Source organism: Ctenopharyngodon idella, chromosome 10 (assembly GCF_019924925.1).
Source record: "Ctenopharyngodon idella isolate HZGC_01 chromosome 10, HZGC01, whole genome shotgun sequence".
Taxonomy (NCBI): Eukaryota; Metazoa; Chordata; class Actinopteri; order Cypriniformes; family Xenocyprididae; genus Ctenopharyngodon; species Ctenopharyngodon idella.
This window is the reverse complement of record NC_067229.1, coordinates 23,382,011-23,406,228: the sequence shown is the minus strand read 5'-3', so window position 1 is coordinate 23,406,228 and position 24,218 is coordinate 23,382,011. Positions and strand designations below refer to the sequence as shown.

Genomic DNA, 24,218 nt, shown 5'->3' with positions numbered 1-24,218 from the left:
TTCTCCTAATCTCCCTGGTCTTGTTTTTTCAAGTTTCAATGCTGTTAATTTTGATTTTATTTCCAAACTTGTTTTGTCAATGAATTCAACTACTTGCATACTTGATCCCCTCCCTACAACTGTTGTGAAAATCTGTCTTCCAGTTATTGTACCCCACATCACTGCTATTGTCAATGCTTTACTCAATGCAGGGATTGTCTCTCCTGCTTTAAAAATGGCAGCAGTTACGCCAGTTCTTAAAAAGCATGGGAGTGATACTCCTGATATGTCCAATTATAGACCAATTTTAAACATACCATTCCTGGCAAAAGTCCTTGAGCGTGAGGTTGTTTGCCAACTCCAAAACCATCTTTATACGAATAGCCTACTAGAAACTTTTCAATCTGGGTTTAGGTCTGCTCTAGTCAGGGTCTTAAATGACCTCCTCGTTATAGCTGATTCTGGGGCTTGTGGCATTTTGGTTTTGTTAGATCTTAGTGCTGCATTCAACACTATAATTTACAGTATACTATTGGACAGATCTCTCTAGGTCTGATCCATTCCTTCATCACATCGAGGCTTGATTATTGTAATTCTCTCTTTGCGGGTTTACCTACAAGTTCTATTAAGAGGTTGCAATATATACAAAACTCAGCCATGCATGTTTTGATGTACACATCTTCACACCATCACATTACCCCCATGCTCAAGCAACAGCGTTGTCTCCCAGTACATTCACATATTGATTTTAAAATTCTGATTTTAATTTATAAAGCAGTACATGGATTGGCTCCAGTTTACATTTGTGATTTGGTTATTCCATCCATACCCTCTCGCTTTCTCCACACTGCTGCCTCTCTGTCTCTCTGTGTCAGCTTCGTTATAAATTAAAAACTAAAGTTATGGAACACATTACCTGCATCTATTAGAAATGCTACATCTTTGGATTGTTTTAAGAAACTTCTTGAGACACATCTTTTTAGTCAAGCTTTTCATTTATAATTTATTACTTATTACTGTATTATATTTTTTGATATGTATTTCTGTTTTGTTTGATTTGTTATTTTGTTTTGTACATGTTGTAGTGCTTTGAGTTTGAGAAAGGCACATTACAAATAAAATGTATTATTATTATTATTTAAGTGAAATATACTTCATGTAGACTTATTTATTTTATTCTGTCTGTTTTTTTCCATTCACAGCAGCGCTGCATGTGCGTGGTGATGTGATGAGATGTGAATTTTCATATTCTGTTATTCTGTTGTTTATGCAGCAATTTGCACAAAAAATAAAACCCTTCTTATGAAAAAAAAGAACATTTGTTGGTATTTAACGACACAGTACAATAGAACAAATTGAATAGACCTAACTGAAAAACTTCAAGCACTATAAATAAGAAATTGCATAAACAAATAAATATAAACATAAATCATATAAAGTAATCAAATGTACAGATTGCTGCAAAGACTATTGAGCACCTGAAAGAGCTATTTACTGGATTATCAAACTTCAAGGACAGCGATTCAACTGCAGTGAAGAAGGCTTCAAGACGTCCCAGAGTGTCCAGTAAGCGCTAGGACTGTCTCCTCCTGAGGAGTTGCTAGAGAATCATGTCACCACGAGTGCAGAGCTTGTTCACTACTGGCAGCAGTGGGTGTGAAGCATCTGCACGCACAATGAGGCCAAGACTAACTCCCCGGATCTTAATCCCATAGAGAACCTGTGGTCAATCCTAAAAAGTTGAGTGGACAAGGAGAAGCTCACAAATTCAGATCAACTCTGAGTGCTAATAAGGCAAGAATGGATCACCATCAGTCAGGATTTGGCCCAAAAGCTGATATCCAGCATGCCTATGAGAATTGCAGAGGTTATGAAGAAGAAGGGTCAACGCTGTAAATATTGACTCTTTGCATATATTGAATGTTCCCTTATTGAGGGAACTCAACGCTGCATCATAACTTTGACGCTATGGGAACGGCTTCAGTGTGTGCCAGTGTCTGAGCACGTGTGAAATCACGTCAATCCTATTGGGCGATGGAGGTCATGTGATGAAGCTCTTTGATGAAAATCTAAATGTTGAGTTGACAGAGAAAATCTAGTAGTAGCAGTGTAGTAGTAATCTGGTTTGGTTTTGTCAAATCAAAACCACTCCTGTAACCATGGTTTTATTCAGCTAGTCACTGGTACAGGCCTCAGGAAAGTCCTACAAATGGCTTAACTGCAGAGCTATCATTAGGGTTTATTTCATATTCAAAGTATTGAATAATTATCATATAATTAATATAGACAGATTAATATAGCAAACACCAAAGCTTGATGTCAGTCGTGACACTCTGAAAACATGGAGCCTATGGAAATTCAGACAGAAACACTCACAATTCGCACACACATACAGTTAATCCAGTATTCCACATACACATCCAGATAAATGAGGCAGGCGTGGAAGCCCTTTCCTCTCTTTTTTCATCTTTAGTCAAGAGAATAAATTACCTCCAGGAATGTGGCTGGAATCCAGAGCAGATCCCTTTACATGTCAGACATGCTGCACCCTTTCCTGCTGGCAGTGGCCCCACCAACATCTGGGAGAAAAAAAAAAAAAAAGAAAAAAAAAAGGAAAAAGAGAGAGGTAAGAGGAAAAGTATAAAGTATTCACAGAATAGCAGTAGAGGAAATTACTTTAGTCACTGCATCAAGGAATTTATTCAGTAAAAGTGTTCCCATCGCAAGTTTTCGTATCGGATAAAAAAAATTATCCGACTCAGTTGAGTAGATACATTTTTTGTGTGCATTTTTAGAATTTATGTGATTCTTGGTGATTCCATCCAGCTTTTTTTATGCGATATCCCAAAATGTGCATAAAAGTAAGTGGATGGAAACATAATGATCCAAAACACATCTAAATCAACAAAACAATGGCTTCAACTGAAAAAGATTCATGTTGAACGGTCCAGCCAGAGCCCAGAACTGAATCCTTTGGAAAATCTGTGAGGGAGATGCCCTTGCAATTTAACTGATCTGGAAGATTTTTGCAAAGAAGAGTGGGAAAATATTCCCAAGTCAAGATGCAGTTAGTTATTTCACTTTTTTTTCTTCTCTGAAATGTCACTTTGGTTTGCATAGGTTGTAATTTTTACATTACAAATGCAAAAGTTCTGATTTATCTTTGTTTAATTTTTTACATCAAAGTCAGCTTTAACCAGGGGTGTGTAGACTTTTTTATCCACTGTATTCAGTGAAGCTAATGCTTGTAAACCATATTAATTTTGTCACAATTAGCGTATTGCATTACTCACACAACATTAAATAAAGACTACCGATTCATTTATTTAGCAAACTAGCTAGCCAACTAACAAATAAAAATAAATAAGTAAAAAGATGAAATAATCAAATAATAAGTGAAAAAAAGACAATATACAAATCTCTGTCTGATGGTGAAAAGTATGAATAATTTGGGCACCTTTCTGGGTGAATCATATAAAACTGTTCAAGAACATGTCAAGAACAAATTCTTACTACTTACAGTAAATACAAAAAAGTGCTTTATGCAGATTTAAAAAAAAAACACTATTACACTATTTTTTACTGTAATACAGTAAAATGGCATTTTTATAGTGATTGCATAAATAAAAGGGTGACGGATGTGAGGGTTGTTGAGAAATAAGCAGTGTAAGACACACTGATCAGATGGACACAGGTGATGACAAACACCACATGCATTCACTTCAAATCATTTATCAGTAGCTTGAAACACAATACATAATAACAAGCTGTCGACCTCAATTCTCACTCGATACAGATGGCTTATCTTTCATCACAGAGCTTAATATGACAAAAATAACAGCACACAGAGATAAACAGACCATAACAATACATGCAACCATGGTGTTAAACCCCTTTAAAACTTTCTGTAAATGGCAGATATGTTTGAAGATGTGTTGTGAGATATGACTGTTACACCAATCAAAACCTCACAAACTCTCTTAAAAGGTAAATAAACTGATCAGTCTTGCTTCACATACAGTCTTGAAATCGCATTGATTGGTGTTTTTTCTCTCACAGATACACATAAGAAACATGGATTCCAGAAGTTTAAACTATTTTGGTTTTAGATGACCATATCTTCTTCTTGAGTCTCTCCATCATTGTCCGACTCTGGTTTGAACATAAAAGGCTGAACAGTTTCTGACATTTTCAGTGAGTCTGTGTGAGGTAATCGGAGCTGCTAACAAGAGCTCTTGTAACTCCGCCCTCTTCTTGAGAGCAGCAGCTCATTTGCATTTAAAGGGACACACAAAAATGGAGCATTTTTTGCTCACCCTCAAAAAGTGACAAATTTAACATGCTATAAAAAATTGTCTGTGGGGTATTTTGAGCTAAAACTTCACATACACACTCTGGGGACATCAGAGACTTATTTTACATCTTGCAAAAGTGGCATTATATGACCCTTTTAACTTTAGTTAACGCATTAAGTGTTTACACCTCTAAAGCTGAAACTTGCAGTTGGTAAGGGGCATGAAATTTCAAAAAGATGTTCGAAGAGATTGACCAATCACAACACACTGGTCCAGCCGACCAATCAGAGCACATTCGGAAGGCGTGCAGAAGGAGGGGCTTCATAGAAACAGAAACTAAACAGAGACTGGGAAGAGAGGAGCGGCAATATATATATATATATATATAAAAATATGTTTATTGAACATTTAAGCATGAAAACCCGAGACCCCAAACACAAAATCAAGATTTTGTTACAGGAGGCCACCTTCTACTCCAATTGTGAGGGTGAAGCAGCGAGTATATAGCCGCCACTATTGTTTATTTTGTGCTATATCTAGTAGGAAGAGATGATCAGTTCACGTGTCACTTGAACTGAGGTACTACAGCGATCTGTCGTGACATATTAAAGAGACACAAAATTGTATTTATTGTTTGAATTTCTGAAAAAATGACAAAATTTGAAAGCTGAGACTTTGTTTTCTACCAAAAGTAACCTGCTCTGTCTTGTCTGTCGGCGTGTTGTCAGTGTCCTCTTTGCTTCATGATGTATTTTTCACTACGTGAGAACATGATGTGTGGCGTGAGAGCATCATTGCTTATTGGACGTAGCAACAGTAACTAAGGGGAGTGGGTCTTTGCGAAGGGTCAATTGTGAGAAGGCGAGATCAACAGAGAACAGTCAAAGCAATGCAAATACACGTACATAGAATGTATGAGTATTGTAGAGAGCACGTCAATATCGAAACAAAGCCAAATCCTGGACATTTTAGAAAATCCCAGCCGAATGGCTTTTTAAGGTCTGAAAAAAGGACAAGTCAGGGAAAAAGAGGATATATTGTCACCCAAACAGAGGCTACACAGATTTTACACAGTGCACTCTCCCTGTCTCATGCTTTTGATTGCATTGGTCACTTAAGTTCTGTTCACTAGTGTTGGTGAAGCTACAGATCATTGAATAATGACTAGTTTGTATCTTGGTAAACGGTTTCAAAATAGTTAAACTACAGTCAAGATACCCTTTTTAAAGAGTAGAAGCTACACTAACTTTTTTGCTTGTGTCACTTTCGCGTGGCAAATAAAACGTAAACATATCAGGTGTTGTTGAAGGCAACATACCAAAAGTCTTTGCAGAAACAATGTTGTGTTCTTGTGAAGTGCAGGTCAAGCAGAAATTTGCAATAAACTGTAATATACATGCAATATATTTTGTGTTTTTTCCCCCAAAATATGCGTGCCTGTAACTTAATAAGTATTACATACGTATATCCTAATATTCTTTTAAATTCTGGCTCTTAACAAACATTTCTTTTAGAATCTTCATTTTTAAAGCCCTACTGTATATGGTTCAATTCCAGAGATATGGAGGTTCTCAATGTAGCTCCATCTGTAAATTGTTCAATTGTACACATTTTCAGTAGGTCACTTTGCATACAGCTGATACTTTTTTCTTTTAAAGAGGAATATCGGAAGAACAAATTTTGAAATTAGAAATGTATCTTGTTTTCCTCAATCAAAAAACTACATTGAACATACCTGTCTGACTGCCAAAATACACTGAAATGGTCAAGTGGAGGCGCATTAAAGGGTTAGTTCACCCAAAAATGAAAATTCTGTCATTAATTACTCACCCTCATGTCGTTCCACACCTTTAAGACCTTCATTCATCTTCGGAACACAAATTAAGATATTTTTGATGAAATCCGAGAGGTATGTGACTCGTCCATAGACAGCAATATAACCACCACTTTCAAGGATCCACAAAGGTACTTAAGACATTGTTAAAAAAGTCGACGTGACTGCAGTGGTTCAACCTTAATATTATGAAGCGACAATAATACTTTTGTGCACAAAAACAAAACAAAAATAACTGCAAGTTGGTCAAACTAGTTTTTAAAACACAGTCTTAATATAGTAGTTAAGTTTATGCAACTGGCCCCAGGATTGGCAAAGGACCTCGAGCCAACAGGTGTTGTGCCGACTCCCTGCCAAATTTTGACTTGTTAAGGCCACTACACAATTACCTGATCCTAACCCCACTCCCACACCTTATTCAAAGCAGTGATGCCCAAAATTCAAGTTTAACAAGTTTAAGTGGGAGAGAGAGAGAGAGAGAGAGAGAGAGAGAGAGAGAGAGGAATCTTTACTTTTACCTTTATCTTGAGACATGGCACTAGTTAGAATGTGTCATGCTTAATCATTCCTAGTTGATCTTGGACCTCAAATCCATGGTTGCCAGCCGTCTCGTTTTAGCAAGGTCTCCCCTTTTTGGGGCAAAATGAATTCCAAAAACGGGACGTTTATAGCTCCTAATGCCAAACTACGTGTAAATGAAATCTTATGTAAACTTGACAAACGGCGTACTTTTTGTTTTCTTATTGCTGTACACAGGAATCAAAAAAAAGAAAAAAAGAAGAAAAAAAAAGCCTCCACCCGTTTGACAATTTGTCAGTGTATGGAGGCCAAAACAAACATAATTACTGCGCAAACGCTTAACGCTTTTCTTTTCACTTTAAAAAGATCAAAACAGAAAGCTCAAGTTTTAAATGTGGTATTAGCAATACAACAATGGTGAATTCATCAATGAAAATAAACATTTTGTACAGTTAAAACCTCAACGCACATTCACGAGTTGAGTTGAATTTTTTGAGAATGAGGTCAGATAACTTACCTTCTGATCACTAGCGATCATATCCATTCTGGTAGAAAAGTAAGTCTATTTACTAAAGTTCTGTCGAGTAGAGCTGAGTTCAGTCAGTGTTTGCTGTGGTGTGTGTCGCTGTGTCTGCTGATGATATTGAGCTGGAAACGTGTTTGACCGACTCACTGGCCGTTTCCTTCGAGCAGGAATGAGACATTACATCATCCGTGAATGTGAGATTGGACTAAAGTAACTATATTATATTTAAAATGTTACTCTTAACTTTTTGTTTATAGAGCTGTTGCATAAAAGCGTATCTCACTAGCAAGGCGGTGATTATCGTTGCACAGTATCCATTGTAGCAACTGTAATAAACTCAACAAGAGAATTTCATATTAAATCCATTAGAATCACTTACCTTCTGATCACTCGCAAACATATCCATTCTGCGTTAGAAAGGGAAGTCCATTGCCTGACGTTGTGTAGAATTGAAGTCAGTAGTTCGGTGTGTAGTGAGGAGATCGAAATGTGTGCTTCATATTTATTTGAGATCCCACGACGCGTCCTCTGCCTGACTGACCGCTTAAAAATACTAGAAATGCCCGTGGTCTCTCGTGCAGGAATGAGACATTACATCACTCGTGAATGTGAGATTAACACTAAGTCTCGCATTTCAGTGTTTCCTCCAAACACTGCATTTAATTATAGAAACAGCCAAGGAGGCAAACGAGGGTATCCATTTATAAGAATAACAACTTTTTGTAAACTTTGATGTGCACATACACATCAATGTTTTTATTTAAAATATATTATTTAAATTATGAATTACCGTATACTGGAGGGTTTTTTTTTTTTTTTTTTGATATTTCACAACTTAATAGTAAAGAATTTCTTATAATAGTTTAAACTCAGTGCTTTAATGATTTCCACTTGTTTTTTAATGCCTGGGATGTGCCTGCAGAATGAAATCAAAAAGACATTTCCATCGATTCCATGTGGTTTCATCTACATTTCTGTAATTAAAAAAAGAAAAAACAAAATTGTGCATGAATCATGCAACTACAAACATTTAAAAGTTAAAATGGTTTAAATTGCTTTCAAGTACAAAACAGCTCAAAAGAAAATGCCAAAAAGATGTTTCATGGGTTTATATATATATATAATATATATATATATATATATATATATATATATATGTCCATCAAATTTCTGCAGTGTTCTGCAGTTCAGAGTAATGAATAAAATATGGTTTGTATAATGTAGTACATACTACAGGTGTGAAAGTCTTTACAGTCATCAGCTACTGCATCATATGATACATAAACATACTTTTTATTCTTTATACAGGCACCAAGTTTTATCCAGAAAGCATTACATGGCTCCGTTTATAAACGAAAAAAAAAAAACAAACAAACAAAAAAAACAAAACAATGAAAAAGAATACAATCATACTTACTAGACAGCCTAATGGTGTCTCAAAATCAACAAATTGTACCAAACAAAGGTGAGTCCTGGTCTTACTGTCAGTAATAGAGAACACAATGCAGAGGATAATAAAATAGCACTTTACGGGTCAGAAATGTGTGATGCAGCATTTTAGTTGGAGAGCATCTACTACAGATGTAATTTACCTGTAGAAACACTACAATCAGTAACTGCATATTTCAGATACTCCACAAATAACACCTTTCCCATAACATGTTCATTAAGCACAGCAGCCGATTCGCTCTGTCATCCAGTGTTAACCTTTCAAACACACTCGGGCACTTCGTGAGGGGCATGAAAGGTTTTTTCACATGATGATTCGCGGTTCAGGAACAGAGTCTATGATGGATTTATGAGGCAGAACATTGGCACCGTTGATGTAGAGTTCATCGTTCACAATCACATCCTCGCCCAGAACGGTAACGTTCTCCATCCGCACCTGACCAACACAATTGCACACACACAAAAAAATCTACTTACTGTACAAGCCACAAGAGAGTATAGAGAACTAGAGTAGGGTTTAAAACAGCTCAGTAATAACCACCCATTCCCATAAAGCTCTCTGCAAGCACTGATGTTTTTGTTTATTCTAATATTTTTACAATACATATTTTATCCTTAAAATGAATTGCTTATAGACTATAGTTTTATACTGGTTCCCTCATTCTTTTTTTTCCATTACATCATTCACAATGCTTCATGATATGAGCATTCAAATCAATAATATTCAACATTATTACTGATTTGATGACACTGACACTATTGGATGAACTGAACTGAGCTAGATGATGACATCACTGTTTCTTGTGGAGCTTCTTTAAAGCTGAATTGAACTAATTTCATAGTGATGAACTTTACACAGTTATTGAACCAAACTGAATTACCATTGAACTGACTTCAGCTGAACAATGATACTATTGTCTTTTTAGAGCTGCTTTACAGCAGAATTGAACTCTGCATTAATGAATCAATATTTTCCTGTTTATCACTGTAAAGCTGCTTTGAAACAATCTGTATTGTATAAAGTGCTATAGAAATAAAGATGACTTGGTTTTTCTTTTGTGCTTTGAATGAAAGTCTTTAATATTGTTATTCATCTTGGAGCTACAGTAGTTTGCTTGGTTCTTGGCTTAAAGTTCTTTATAGAAGGATTCCTTTGACAGTGCTATGGAGAAAATGAATGGGCAAAATATTTCCAAAACCAAGGCTGATGAAAAGTTGGGTGCTCACTATTGAGCTCTATTGGTGAAACTGTGAAACTCACCCACTGCCCCACTGATGAGCTCCAGCCCACAATGCATGACTCCAGCCAGGAATGGGAGCGTATGTGCGCCCCCTTCAGAATGGTACAGCGCTTTACTCTCACCCCGTCCTCCAGAACGACCCCAGCTCCGATCGTTACATTAGGCCCAATGGTACAGTTTTCCCCGATCACTGCCGTTGGGTCCTGGGTTGAGGTTAATGGCATATGTCATACATTTTTAGTACATGTACCATATTCTGCTCAAAGTACCTGCCTGGAAGTTTCTAGTATGCCCAGTAAGACCTTTATTAGCTGGTTCAGGTGTGTTTAATTGGGGTTGGAGCTGAACTCTGCAGGACAGTGGCAGGTTTGGACACCCCTGGCTTACAATATACTTAAAAGCACAATATACTTTGTTGCTTTAAACATTTTCCATTTTTTAAAAAGAGAATATATATGACCAACTGAAGGCAGTTACAACTGTCCCTAAATTCATTTTGTTACTTCATTGGACACATATTGTGTCTCGTTATGGATCTCCAACGTGACAATATTTCCTGAAAATCCAGACTGAATTTTTTTTTACTGGAATAAATGTCCTCTGTCCTTCATTTAATCCATACTAACAAAAAGATTCAAGAAGAATTTTTAATTTTTGAATTTCCCTGCACAGAGCTTTATATATATATATATATATATAGAGCATACCATTCCCTTTCCATTATTTTGAAAGTCTCAAAAGCCTCAAAAATTATACTGTTATTATGTTACCAGACACTGTTGTCCGAGTTTATTCCTGATTTAAAATGTTATTAAAACATAATTTTGACAAACAGTTAAGTAGATTTCTGTCTTCCCCCATAAAGTAAATAGAAACTCTACTTGCTGAGAAAAGCTGCCAGGGCGTGTTATGAATATGGATGTCAAGTGAACTGACTTGCATTAAATGGATGCTCCAAAATATTATGAGTGTGTAAAGTGAGATTATTTTCTGTTACTACTACCTTGTGGACACAGACTACATAATTAATATCAACATGTCAGACTAAACAAGAAGTAAATCTCCACTTAATGCATGTTGATATAAGGAGACAGAGGACAATAAAAAATATGTCACACCACAAGAACATTTCCAAGGAATCCCGGACCAGTGCGGAGCCTCTCAGGAGCCTGCTGCCGTACGTACTGCAGGTACATGCACATGCCTGTCAGGAAGTCTTTGGGCTGGCCAATGTCCATCCAGAAACCTGGTGCACAGACAATTAACTTAGTTAGCAAAAAAACAGTTTTGGCACCACTGATGGCTGCCCCGGTGTGGGGTTAAGCTGGTTAAGCTCTATAAACTCTGAACTAGCTTCCGAACTACCGAATCTCTGATAACAAAATGGATGAAAGTCTGCTCCTCAACTGCATAAATAAGGACTTTTCAAACTCTGCTGCATTGTGCAGGTTTCACTGAAACCTGGCTGAGTGAAGCCATTCCAGACAATGTGCTACATCTGCCGGGCTTCCAGCTGTTCAGAGCGGATCGCATCGCGGAGTTAAAGGGGAAAACAAGAGGCGATCAGGCAGAGAATTGTGTTTTTTAACATATATGAAAATAAATGAAACTGAGTTTTAACAAAGGAAAGTTGGTGTACAGATTTAACAACCCTGGCATTTAAATGTCTCGGGGGGGCCAGTGACCAAAATGAAAGCATGTACGGACTCGGTCCGGAAGGGGGGCACAGGGATGTCCATGGCGTAGGGCCTGAAGGATGCATATCACTCTGTCCCACATGCAGCTTTGGGGCTCTCTGACCACTGTAGTTCATCTTTACTGACCTACAAGCAGAAACTGAAATCAGCTAAACCTGTAATAAGGACTGTAAAAAGATGGACTTAATGAAGCAGAGGCTTGCTTCAAGCCTCAACTACAAGCCTGCTTCAAATGCACTGATTGGAGTGTTTTTAAAGCTGCAGACACCAATCTGGATGAGCTTATAGATATTATAACAATCAGTTTCTGTGAGAATATATGCATCCCTACTATGACAATTTTGCCATTTAATAACGATAAACCATGGTTCAGCTGAAGTTCAACCTGTCACAGGAGCTGCTGACACAGCTCTACTCAGTCGTCAGTGAGTCTGTCCTGTGTTCAAATATAACTGGCTGGTTTGGTTCAGGCACCAAATCAGACAGAAGGAAACTACAACGGACAGTAAGAACTCCTGAGAGGATTATTGGCGCCCCATGCACAACCTCCAAGAACCTCCAAAGTAAGAAAAAGGGCTTAAGGAAATCACTTTGAACTGGATGGTACAGTCAGCGATATATAATACGCCCAACTGACGCACAAGTCGTTGTGTTCTGTATTCATCCAATCAATGATACTGAAAAGGCAAATATGCAAATAAGAATGTTAGCCCAGGCCATACAAATGCCAAGTGAAACCTTGAAACCTGAACGCCCAAGATTAATGGCATATTCACACCAAGGACGATAACTATATTTCTATACTGTAATTCCTAACCTAGGGTTAAGACTGAACAATGTGAAGCATGGAAAAAGATAACCAGGGATTGTGTTAATGCAGGATTTAAATGGGCTGAGGGTAACAATTTTAACCATTTTAAGTGTGAAAGGCCCATCTGATTATTTAGATGAACTGTAAAGGAATTATATGAATGAACACATAAGCAAAGGACCTGAGCAATATGGTGTTAAATATATCAATATATGCTTGCACTGGAAATTGCTCTAATTAAGCATATGTCAGGTGAAAGATGTGTGATCCTTTACCTTGCAGCTCCATGGCATAAAGGTGTCCCTCCTCTGCCATGACAGGAAATATTTCCTTCTCAATGGAAGTGGGTCGCAACTGAAGTACAAAATACAGGAAAATGTTGAAAAACTTTCATAAAACTTTTTTTCTTGTTAAGGTATGCAGAAAATAATCCTACTCCCTGATATATATTACTGGCATAAATGACCTGAGATATTGTGCCAATCTCTGTAACAGTCCTAGTTTCTGGAAATAGTACAATAAAAACTAGCCACCTTGATACTCTTTGTTTAGCCAATCAGATGTCTATCTACATTTACATTTAGATTTATGCATATGGCAGATGCATTGAAAGCAACTTATACTGCATTCAAGGTATACATTTTTTCATGTTCATGCATTCCCTGGGAATCAAACTCATGTTCTTAGCTTTGCTGGCACATGCTCTACTGTTTGAACTATATTGATGTATGGTAGATGAACTTGAGAAGTGTGAAATATTCACGATTTCTCATTTGTCAACAATGGCTTAACACAGTCACACTTCTAAAAAGGAATAGAGGAAAATAATAGGACTGCCAACTTTGAAGTAAGATTTTGATGACATGGGCTGAATCAATCTCACACACCTATTGGAGATTTTCAGGATCAACAATTCATTTTTAAATTACTCTTAAAACTACTAATTACCCAAATACTTAATATTGTAGAAGATGCATGTTTTAGAACCTTTTTCCTATATGTCAAGATTGTATGCTGGTTAGTTAGCTAGCTAGCTACCTTATTACGGCTACAAAATTTAATTTCTTGCATAAATTTGACATTCAACAACATTTTTGATCAAAAACTTATTTTTCTACTTTATTGCCCTTATGCCCTGCGATGGAATGCCAACCATTCAGGGTGTTTCCCTGCCTATGGCTCGAGACACTGGGAAAAGCTCCAGCATCCCCGCCTACAGAACCTATAGAGGACAAGCAGTTCTGAGAATGGATGGATTGATTTATAAAGAATATAGAAAGTTATGTGCTGGGGACAGCATTTCTCCATCACATCAAACTGCACAAATGCTTGGTCAGTACCGGAGACAGCAACCGACCCACATTAAAAGCTATACTTACGAGCCTTTTTGAAGCGTTTCATGTAAAGTGTTTTAATGTCATGTTTCTTTAGCTCAAACAACAGAACATGGTGCTAGCAACGGTCATGGGTTTGATTCCCAGGGAATGCATGAATAAAAAAATAAAAAATAAAAAAAACCTTGAATGCGGCGTATGTCATTTTGGATAAAAGATTCTGCCAACGCATTCATGTAAAGACGATACATCAGATAAGGCTCTTCATTGCTGAAGGGAGCCGAGAGCTAATTCAGTGGCTAAATCTGAACATCTAGCCTGGTTTACAGCACCTTTAAAACACCAAATTTAATTGTCAAATACAATGTTCAACTAGTTATGATGTGATTTTCGTGCTATTAAACCCTGGAAATTACAGGGTAATATTTTAAAATACATGTCTTGACGAAAAATTATATCTTGATATTGTCGATAATTAGATGATATTTTGCTGGTTTTCTGTCGTGAACATCTTAATCCCAAAGCTTTCCATATTTCTCATATTCTGTGCGATGGTCAGTTCACAGCAGTGATTGAAGTTAACTTTTCCATTAAGGGGGGATATTTGCCCCCTTAAATTGATGGGGCATTTTTACCTTTATAAGGGCAACGTTTTTCTAACCTTTATATCAAATCCTTACAGTTAATCAAATTAAGGCTATGATAAAATCAGTATCAACAAAATCCATTTTTGCACTGCAGAACTGGCACAAAAGCTGCATCTGAAATGGCATTTAGATGTCTTTACACAGTGTTTAATGGAAACTCACCCTATCTATTTCTTAAACGCATGTTATTGATCTTATCCATGTATGCGTTTCATTTGAAACCTTTTTTGACCTTGCAATTTTTTCATTAAAATCATATCTTGATCTTCTGGTGACATACAGTATCTCACAGAAGTGAGTACACCCCTCACATTTTTGTAAATATTTTATTATATCTTTTCATGTGACAGCACTGAAGAAATGACACTTTGCTACAATGTAAAGTAGTGAGTGTACAGCTTGTATAACAGTGTAAATTTGCTGTCCCCTCAAAATAACTCAACACACAGTCATTAATGTCTAAACCGCTGGCTACAAAAGTGAGTACACCCCTATGTGAAAATGTCCAAATTGGGCCCAAAGTGTAACTGCCTTAACCCTCTTGGGCATGGAGTTCACCAGAGCTTCACAGGTTGCCACTGAAGTCCACTCCTCCATGACGACATCACGGAGCTGGTGGATGTTAGAGACCTTGCACTCCTCCACCTTCCATTTGAGGATGCCCCACAGATGCTCAATAGGGTTTAGGTACCCTCAGCTTCTTTAGCAAGGCAGTGGTCGTCTTGGAGGTGTGTTTGGGATCGTTATCATGTTGGAATACTGCCCTGCGGCCAAGTCTCCGAAGGGAGGAGATCACGCTCTTCTTCAGTATGTCACAGTACATGTTGGCATTCATGGTTCCCTCAATGAAGTGTAGCTCCCCAGTGCCAGCAGCACTCATGCAGCCCCAGACCATGACACTCCCACCGCCAAGCTTGACTGTAGGCAAGACACACTTGTCTTTGTACTCCTCACCCGGTTGCCGCCACACACGCTTGGTACCATCTGAACCAAATAAGTTTATCTTGGTCTCATCAGACCACAGGACATGGTTCCAGTAATCCATGTCCTTAGTGTGCTTGTCTTCAGCAAACTGTTTGCGGGCTTTCTTGTGCATCATCTTTAGAAGAGGCTTCCTTTTGGGACGACAGCCATGCAGACCAATTTGATGCAGTGTGCGGCGTATGGTCTGAGCACTGACAGGCTGACCCCCCACCCCTTCAACCTCTGCAGCAATGCTGGCAGCACTCATACGTCTATTTCCCAAACACAACCTCTGGATATGACGCTGAGCACATGCACTCGACTTCTTTGGTCGACCATGGCGAGGCCTGTTCTGAGTGGAACCTGTCCTGTTAAACCGCTGTATGGTCTTGGCCACCATGCTGCAGCTCAGTTTCAGGGTCTTGGCAAACTTCTGATAGCCTACGCCATCTTTATGTGGAGCAACAATTCGTTTTTTCAGATCCTCCGAGAGTTCTTTGCCATTAGGTGCCATGTTGAACTTCCAGTGACCAGTATGAGAGAGTGAGAGCGATAACACCAAATTTAACACACCTGCTCCCCATTCACACCTGAGACCTTGTAAAACTAACGAGTCACATGACACCGGGGAGAGAAAAAGGCTAATTGGGCCCAATTTGGACATTTTTACTTAGGGGTGTACTCACTTTTGTGGCCAGCGGTTTAGACATTAATGGCTGTGTGTTGAGTTATTTTGAGGGGACAGCAAATTTACACTGTTATACAAGCTGTACACTCACTACTTTACATTGTAGCAAAGTGTCATTTCTTCAGTGTGGTCACATGAAAAGATATAATAAAATATTTACAAAAATGTGAGGAGTGTACTCACTTCTGTAAGATACTGTATCATATCATTTATCTACATAAACCCCACTCCTTTCTTACAATCGACTGCAAGTTCCCTCTCTACATTTTTTTCTTTTTAATAATTTGTTTTACTCTGACGTATGTCAGAATCTGGAGGAAAAGATCTGTGACTACTTTAATCTCACTATACATCAATGTCTTTGCTACTGACTGATGATCAATGATTGTATTCAACCATAACAGCAAAGGATTTTACTATAGTTAAATGTTTTCATGTCATGTTTAGAGCCTTAAATTGCAGTAACTTTATACTGTACTACAGTAAATACTGCAATTCAACGATTTTTATGCACATCATAAATGAAAGGCAGTACAATGAGAATGTGATTTTTTCACATTATGGTAATAAAAATGTGAAGGGGGAAATGTGCCTAATTGTCATGAAATTGTCCAAGAATGCAAAATAATGTAGTTTATGGTTCTAAAAATATGCTTTATTTTAGGGCGGTATGACAACACATATCGTTACCAAGGTATAAAATGTCTATGGTTGGAGATTTTGTTATATCGTATATATCACGGTATGTAAATCATCAGAGTGATGAAATGCATGAATGAGAATATAAAGAATGGGACGTGCTTGATGGTAAAAAGAGTTCTAAGTGCAACATATCCTGAAAAGAATTCAGAGCAGTGCTCTTGCTGACTAGCACACTGCCAAAGTGCACGCACAGAAAGCTGCCTCTCTCAGGAGGCGATCGAGAATTTGGGATGTGCTCGATGTTAAAAAGTGTTATTAAGCACAATAAGCAGTGAAAAAGAACTCAATGCGGTGCATGCGTGGACTGACACACAGCGTAAGCACGTGCACAGAAAGCAGTGTCTCTCAGCATGTCATCACGAATTTAATTCTCTTTCATGTCTTATTGTGCTTGAATGGTCGAATACACAAGCAATTATGTCAAAATGCCTATTGTGTGGCATATTCATGCAAACACAGCCGGTTATGTCTCAAGTGAAAGTAAACAGTTGGGTGTAAACCGGATGTGTATCAGTATAATGGATCCTGTATAACTGGACCTGTGTTTGGTCTTAAAATAACAGCAGTCTAATATACCTATCTGCTGCTCTGTGTCATTAATGTGAATCAAACAAAAGAGAAAATACTGCAACTTACTGCTCTTGACTGAATAACTTTTTTTTAGCTTTAATAAGAATACATTTATATTTAATTCATACAGTGAAGACTATTTTTTACATTTGATTATTAAATTTCTGTATTAATTGAAACTATATGTTAAAGCTGCTGTCCATAATTTAGTTTTGTTAAAAATGATCCAAAATCAATTTTTGAGCAAGTACATAACCAGCCAGTGTTCAAAACTATCTCCTTACCTTAGCCCAATTCACAATGGTAAGCTTGTAATAATGTTTTCTAATTCGGGTGGTACTGGTGGGTTTCCGTGGGAAATTCGAGCATGCCACCATTCATCTCTGAGTCATTACATCACGTCTGTTTACATAAAGAACGAGTCCCAGCTAGTAGGCTATATCGCATGTGAGGATGCTGCAGGTGGCGGATCATTTATAGCCTTTTCTCACAGCAGCTGGCATTATTAAAATTATAATTGTGATGGAGGATTGTATGGTATGACAAATGGACAAAGATATTAGACTGTACAGAAATTGAAATCTATGCTAATACACACTAATGTATTGTTAACTGATGTTGTTAACATTAACAATTTGAGAACAAAGTATAACAATAATAATAATTAGCACGGTTTGATGTGATATGAGCTAAGTGATCCTTAGATTTAATCACCATTGGTAGCAAGATTTATTGTAATGGTCAGAAAAAAAGTGGCAGATTTGTTACTTGTTCAGATGACATTTTCCAGTGAAAACGCTTATTTTGGTCACACTTTCAAGACTACAATCTGTGATTCCGAAGTACATGTACAGTATCCACCACTGCGGTGACTGACAGCCACACATTCTCCTCAAAAGATTAGATTCATCTGCGCTGAGGAGCTGTGCGGATGCACAACCCACGTAAAGATGACAATTCTGCAAATAACTGCAATTGCAGGTTTCGAACAGAGATGGCGACAAAGAGGTAAACTTACAGACTGCAGCTTTAAATAAACCGATTGTACCTGAAAAACTAAATTGTATTTGTCCTATTGTTTGAAATTTGCTTCTTTTTTCCTATTTTTAATAACAGAAATTAGATAAAATAACACAAAATAACTATATCGTGAAATAAATTTTTCATATCGTGAAATAAGAATTTGGTCATATCACCCATCCCCTACTTCATTTACTTTAAGCAGTATGTACATATATTGATTGCAGTTTTTACCAATGAAAAAAAATATTTTTGAAAATCCAATTTAAAATGATAATGGTGTTGTGAGATGGCATTTGAGTTAGTCCTGACCTGGATTCTTCTCAGCATGGCAGGACTGAAGATGTACATCCCAGCATTGATTTTGTTGGAGACAAACACTTGTGGTTTCTCAACAAAACGGTGTATTCGTCCAGTGTCCCCTTCATAAACAACTACGCCATACTTTGATGGTTCTTCCACTTTTGTCACCTGAAACATTTGATTAACACATGCTAATGTTGGTGAGTAACAGAGAATCGGGTGAGTAATGTCCTTTTCCTTAATATTCCTTTCAAGATGTAGGATGTATGAGGTAAGAATTCAGAGAGGTAGAAATTTACAACATATCACGTTTGGATCTAAAAATGTACTTTGAAAGAATCTTTAAAACTTCTCATATAAGTTTGAGTCTTATTCAAATCTGACAGTGAGACCATATTTTTCACAAAATTTGCAAAAGAAAACGGATCCCTTACAACAATTGTGCCCTCTCTGCCATGCTGTTGGTGGAACTTCAGCATGTCATCAAAGGGGAAATCACAGATGACATCGCTATTGAGAACGAAAAAAGGTTCCTCGTTGTCGGTCAGCAGCTCTCGAGCCAAAGCCAGAGGACCAGCTGAAAAAAAAAGCTACAGATTTACAGTTTCACATTGACTGAGGGTTGTGCCATCAAAGCGATATGCAAATGTTTACCCACCAGTGCCTAGAGGTTCCTTTTCATGTGAAAGGGAGATTTTTATTCCGAGCTGTCAAAATCACAAACAAGATTGTATTACTTTGATATTCTCCACATATGACAGGCTATCTAAAACATGAATGTTCATTAAAACCCAATAAGCATACCCTTTGCTCCTGAGCTCTCATCTCTCGCTCCAATAGCTCAGACATGTAGCTCACAGCCAGAATGACATGACGGACTCCAGCCTGACCACAAAGACGCCAACAATGAACATTATATGAATGTACATCCAAATGTAATACTTCAGAAAAAAACTAAATCTGACTGTATAAAAGAGTGTTCTCAGCTACCTTGACTAGAGCCTCCACCTGATGAAGTAGGATGGGTTTGTTGCAGAACTCAACCAATGGTTTGGGCACAGTGAGAGTGAGCGGCCGTAGCCTTGTGCCATAGCCACCAACAAGAATCAGAGCTTTCATGATGGGTCAGTAGAGCAGGAAGCAGTCAATGCAGATGGGCATCAGGTGCAATCATGTATGAACGGTACCTGAGAAACACAAGAAACATTTGGAACTAGAAGCTTTAATAAATAAGTCCTCTTTCTATCAGTATTTACAAAGGCATCCAGACACTAGTGAACACGGAGTCGCAACGTCACAAGGTAAAGTATTTGACACCTATATGTCCTATTAGAACACACCCACACAGCACACCTGTAATACCTGAAAATCATCTTTCTCTATCTTTTACAAAGATCTTGATAACCAGTCAAGCCTGGACACACCAAGTCATTCTTTCTTTATTATTACTATTTTTCCACATTTCTGAATAACAGTAAAGCCACTGGGTGCATTCTGGGATGCTTTTTAAACCGGACTGAAGGAGTTCCCATGTATGCTGGACACTTTTTTGGATGCTTTTCATTCACTAGCCACCGCAACTCATTCATGTCAAAATGATGACAATATTGTCTGAAAAACTAATTTCAAGCATTTAATATTTATCTTTTTAAAAAATGATAACATATAAATAATACAATTTAACTAATTATTATTACTATTATAATTACCAGACAGTAAAACTGTACAGCTCATGTTTCAGTTGATTTAATAATAAACTCACCCAATAAACGATTCACCTGCTGCTCTGATTTGATGATTACGTTCAAATAATCAACAAAACATGGCTTTTAAACTCACTTCCACAAATAAACTCTATTTAATCTTTAATGTCGTGTCTATCTGACAGGTTTAAGGACCTATAATATTCTGTAATGAAGTGAAGTGAGTTGAGTTCCGTACAGTGATGATGAGGGCGGGGCCACAGCTCTAGAACTGTGGCGTCATGGGTCAATGGACTGTACCAGTATTGCGAGGGAATCTCTGGACGTTTGCCGTAAAGTACGGTAGATTTTACGACGTGACAACATCGTTTAAATCATCGAAGAGTATTTCAAAATCATTTATTTTATGACAGCATACGGTATAAAGCTAATTATAAACAAAATACTAGATTAACTGTTTACATTGGCCATGGTTTCCCCCATTAAAATGACACAAGCGGTCTCATGGACCAATCATTTCATAACAACGTGGCGCAGAAGTGAATAAGAGCCTAAACAATCATTTCATAAGAAAAGTTTAAAAAGATTTAATAAAGTTTAAAAAAATCATAAGAAAAGGCAAGCAGCTCTATTTATAAAATAAATTACCCTATATAACATTTGTTTAGGACAATATTGTTTATTTTGCTTACACGCAACCATGTTTTAAATTATGTAAAGTTTTCAAGAGTTTTGTGAGTAGGGCACAGTGATGCCCTAATTTAATCATGTATTCAAATGTAATAATAATAATATCTGACAGCGAATAGCGTATTTTTGTAATAACATCGGTAACTGAAAACGTTTCTTTTGTATAATGTTGCATCTACGCCACTAGGTGTCATCGCAACACAGACACAATACTAAAATAAATACATTAAACCAGGCAAACTGGTAAATATTAAACATTGTAGCTTTAGATATTTGTTTTTATCCGTGTCTTTATCCATCTTCATTTTTTGGCATGTGATATCTCAGTTTCCGAACAGTTTCAGTGGACAAACCTGCTATGGAAGCCCATTTCCGTCACATAAGAAAAAAAAAAAGAAAAAAAAAATTGACATAAGTCATAATTTTGACTTAAAAATCGAAATTATGACATACAAATTCATAATTACATACTAAGGCATAATTATGAAATTAAAAGTAGAAATTTTGACATGCTACGTTTTAATTATAAAAAGTCGAAATTATGACATTCATAGGCTAGTCGAAGTTATTTTAACATCAAAACGGCTGCTGGTGATCCTGCAGGCCAGTTAAAATACACAGGTGTACTTAGTCAGTTTACACCTATCTCGATGTCTTTTCTAAATAAATTGTGAAGCAGCTCAAACCAACGGGTTCACCTTTAGATATAATCCCTGCATGGTTATTTAAAAAAGTGTTTAATGCAATGGATCCGACGCTCTTAAATTTTATAAACAAATGCCTTGAGTTAGGAGTTGTTCCTGAGTATCTGAAAGATGCCTCGGTTCAACCCAGACTTAAGAGGCCTTACTTAGATTCCTCTGATCTATCAAATTTCAGACCCATTTCTAATCTTCCATTCTTAACAAAAATCTTAAAGTAGTTTTGTATCAGCTCCAAAGTTTCTTGGCCGATTACAACATTTTTATATATATTTCAATCAGGCTTCAGGAAATTTCCTAGTTTTAGTTTCCCCAGAAGGTCTCCCATTCAAGTACTAACCAGGCTCAGCCCTGCTTAACTTCAGTGGGCAACCAGTCTTGGGCTACAGGATGATATATGACTGCTGGTTTAAAAGTGCTTAATGGCATCTTTTTAGCCACTGACTCTGGATATTCGGTAGCATTGGCACTGTTAGATTTAAATGCTGCATTTGACACGGTAGACTATAATGTTCTGCTGTCCTGTTTAGAACAGATAGTGGGCATCAGAGGTTCAGTCTTACATTGGTTTCAGTCTCACCTAACAAACAGGAGTTTTTCTGTTAATATTGGTAAATTTCGATCTTCTTCTGTACCGCTGACCTGTGGGATTCCTCAAGGCTCTACACTAGCTCCTATGTTATTCTCTCTATACATGCTCCCTCTTGGTACTATCTTTGAAAAGTATGGCTTAAGTTATCATTGTTATGCAGATGACACACAAATATATTTTCCTCTTAAACATAAGAATGGTCTAGAACAGGTGGCCGCTTGCCTTTTGGATGTTAAAACATGGATGTCTCTGAACTTTCTAAGTTTGAATGAGAGTAAAAGGAGGTTATGGTGTTTACCCCTTCTGACATACATTGTACAGCAAATGTAAATCTTGGTGTTCTGGCACCTTATGTTAAGCCACATGTGAAAAATCTGGGTGTGGTGTTGGATAGTGCCCTAAAGCTTGACAGACAGGTTAACCAAGTTGTGAAGTCAAGCTTTTACCAGTTAAGGACCCTGGTAAAAAGTCTTTCCTTTCATTTACAAATTTTGAAAGAGTAATACATGGTTTTATCACCACAAGACTTGATTATTGCAATTCTCTTTATTTGGGGATTAGTCAATCTTCCATAAATCGTCTTCAGATGGTTCAGAATGCTGCTGCCAGAGCTCTGACAGGAGTTCGTAAACGGGAACCTATAACTCCTGTCCTGTCCTGTTGTTATAGGATAAATTTTAAAGTTCTTTTATTAGTTATTAGTTAAGTCGTTAAATAGGTTAGCACCATCTTACCTTTCTGATCTGCTGACAATCCATCAACCTGCAAGAGCTCTTAGGTCTGCCAATTTGAAGCTCTTAGTGGCTCCTAGATGTAGGCTCAAGACTAGGGGAGATCTAGCCTATTCCATAGCTGCTCCAAGACTTTGGAACAGTCTGCCTACGGAAATTAGAACTGTTCCTACTCTGTCCATTTTTAAACCTAGGTTAAAAACTTTTTTATTTTATCTGTCTTATAATTTATGATGGTTGATGCAGTTGTCCTGCTTTGATGTTTCGTATAGTTTTTATCTGTGATTTTGTTGTAGTTTTATTCTGTTAATGGTTTTTATTTTGCACAGCACACTGGTCAATAGTAGTTGTGTTAACTGTGCTTTATAAATAAATAAATAAATAAATAAAAATAATGGTACTAAAGCACTAAAAAAAAAAAGCACTACTTGCATCTTTGCCATACTCCATTACTGCTGTGACTTCTTTCATAGAAATCTGAAGAGTGATGCCGTGAGTTCAACCTTTTGAGACACCATTAGTGCTGCACTTCAGAGGGCGTCACTAGAGCTATAAGCTAATGAATTGCTTTATGCCATAAATGAACAACATTTGGGTTCCCCAAAGAACCTTACATTGAACAGTTCATAAAAGAACAAATTTTTCTTAGTGTAATGAACATTTTAATAATCTAAAAAACCTTTTGTGAAATGGAAAGGTATCTATATGGCCTTCAGACAATTGTCACACCTCAAGGGTGTTCCCACAGTTACGGTACTGACACAGTGTCTCGTTCCCTACACAGAGAACCATTGTTATATATGTAACTGGGATGTTTTCCTGTTTGCTGTGCTGAGGTTTAATGTCCCCAAAAACCTCTGTAGTCCCATTTAGCCATTTGGTAGCAACCGGCTTTTACAAGACACATAAAAGCTTTGAAAAAAAATTAAAATATCTTGAGCTTGTGTTAACCACAGTCTTTATTTCAGGTATTTAACAAAAAACTCATTTAAAAAAAAACATTGACTTGGACAATGGATCTGGATGTGCCTAAGTACTGATTCAGAAGTAATGAGTGCTCTTCAGCTTATTATGAACTGTAATTGCTATCAAATGAGCGTTTTCCTTCTCAATTGAGTGGGCTTATCTAGATTTTGAAAAATTAACCTATGCACACATTATAGAACATACTTTTTAATAGTTGAAGTAAGTTCTTAATGAAATGTATTACTTGCTCTATCAGC

General features: G+C 37.2%; 2 protein-coding genes across 4 annotated transcripts in view; both read right to left on the bottom strand.

The window, feature by feature from the left end:
* The window catches only part of lmcd1 (LIM and cysteine-rich domains 1), a 122,494-nt gene extending 114,256 nt beyond the window's left edge, over positions 1–8,238 (bottom strand). For 2 of the 3 annotated variants that reach the window (XM_051908864.1, XM_051908866.1), the window contains exons 1-2: positions 7,533–8,238; positions 2,470–2,558 (exon numbers count right to left, since the gene is read on the bottom strand). In XM_051908864.1, coding sequence (XP_051764824.1) covers positions 2,470–2,558; positions 7,533–7,559 — 116 coding nt within the window. In that variant the 5' untranslated portion in view covers positions 7,560–8,238. Of the gene's footprint in view, positions 1–2,469; positions 2,559–7,144; positions 7,336–7,532 lie in introns of those variants that run through there. The other variant, XM_051908865.1, reaches the window with a different exon arrangement.
* A 187-nt stretch (positions 8,239–8,425) lies between these two features.
* On the bottom strand, positions 8,426–20,551 carry gmppb (GDP-mannose pyrophosphorylase B). Its single transcript, XM_051908862.1, has 10 exons — positions 20,341–20,551; positions 19,569–19,765; positions 19,383–19,463; positions 19,237–19,285; positions 19,013–19,155; positions 18,588–18,746; positions 12,627–12,705; positions 10,962–11,089; positions 9,864–10,046; positions 8,426–9,038 (listed from the first exon to the last, which is right to left on the bottom strand). Exons 2-10 carry the CDS (start codon positions 19,695–19,697, stop codon positions 8,907–8,909), a joined length of 1,083 nt encoding a protein of 360 aa, XP_051764822.1. The 5' UTR covers positions 19,698–19,765; positions 20,341–20,551; the 3' UTR covers positions 8,426–8,906.
* Between the last annotated feature and the right edge of the window lie 3,667 nt (positions 20,552–24,218).